The 778-nt window shown below is 42.3% G+C and overlaps 1 protein-coding gene across 1 annotated transcript in view; it reads left to right on the top strand.

The window, feature by feature from the left end:
- Positions 1-778, top strand: part of LOC101851048 (mucin-2-like) — an 8930-nt gene continuing 8152 nt past the window's right edge. Inside the window, exon 1 of the mRNA XM_005101124.2 lies at positions 1-100. Coding sequence (XP_005101181.2) covers positions 1-100 — 100 coding nt within the window. The remainder of the gene's footprint in view (positions 101-778) is intronic.

Below are 778 nucleotides of genomic sequence, written 5' to 3'. Positions count from 1 at the left end.
ATGTCGCGCTCCCACCTGGGCTCACAGCTCACGTGCACAGTCACAGCGTGTTGGATCTGTGAGTACACCTACTTGTTCATTCATTTTTTGGTTGTCCTAAGTAAGTTTTAAATTTTGCATCCTTCAGACATGAAAGTACGGAAAGCTGTTCACAGCAGAAATGACTAGACCATTTAATCTGTTTATAGTTAATTTAGTTAAGTCTACTAGTTACTATCAAAGTGAATTATTGCTATCAATGTGTATCATTGCTGCTACTGTTTGTCGTTAGTATTGTTATGATGAAGATGATGATGATGATGATGATGATGATGATGATGATGATGATGATGATGATGATGATGGTGATGATGATGATGATGATCCCACACCTTCCTAGCGTCACTAGCGCTTGGTTCTTGGGTGGACGTGTCTCTTCCTTCTGTTCAGTCAAGTAGGGTCATTCATTTCGCTGACCACTCACTGTAACACCGTATCTGGTGCTGACTTCCTATATATAGCATTTATCGGAATGAGTCGGGCTATCCAGGTTTTTCCTTCAGGGATACGGCACAATTTCATTCATTGGATTGGAACCCACAGGGCAAGAGATCAAGGGAAAGACCTCGTGGAACTTGGAGAAGAATCACAGAAATCAATGTACAGAAAAGTGGGAAGACATGGAATAACATCAAGAGGCTAGCCCAGGATAGAGAAAAGTGGGGGGTGTTTGTCCGTGGCCTATACCCTGGTGCAGGGTGAGAAAGGCAATGATGATGATGATGATGATGATGATGAT

Source organism: Aplysia californica, unplaced genomic scaffold (genome assembly GCF_000002075.1).
Source record: "Aplysia californica isolate F4 #8 unplaced genomic scaffold, AplCal3.0 scaffold00270, whole genome shotgun sequence".
Lineage (NCBI taxonomy): Eukaryota > Metazoa > Mollusca > Gastropoda > Aplysiida > Aplysiidae > Aplysia > Aplysia californica.
Note: the sequence above shows the minus strand (reverse complement) of the source record. Positions and strands in the feature narration are given on the sequence as shown.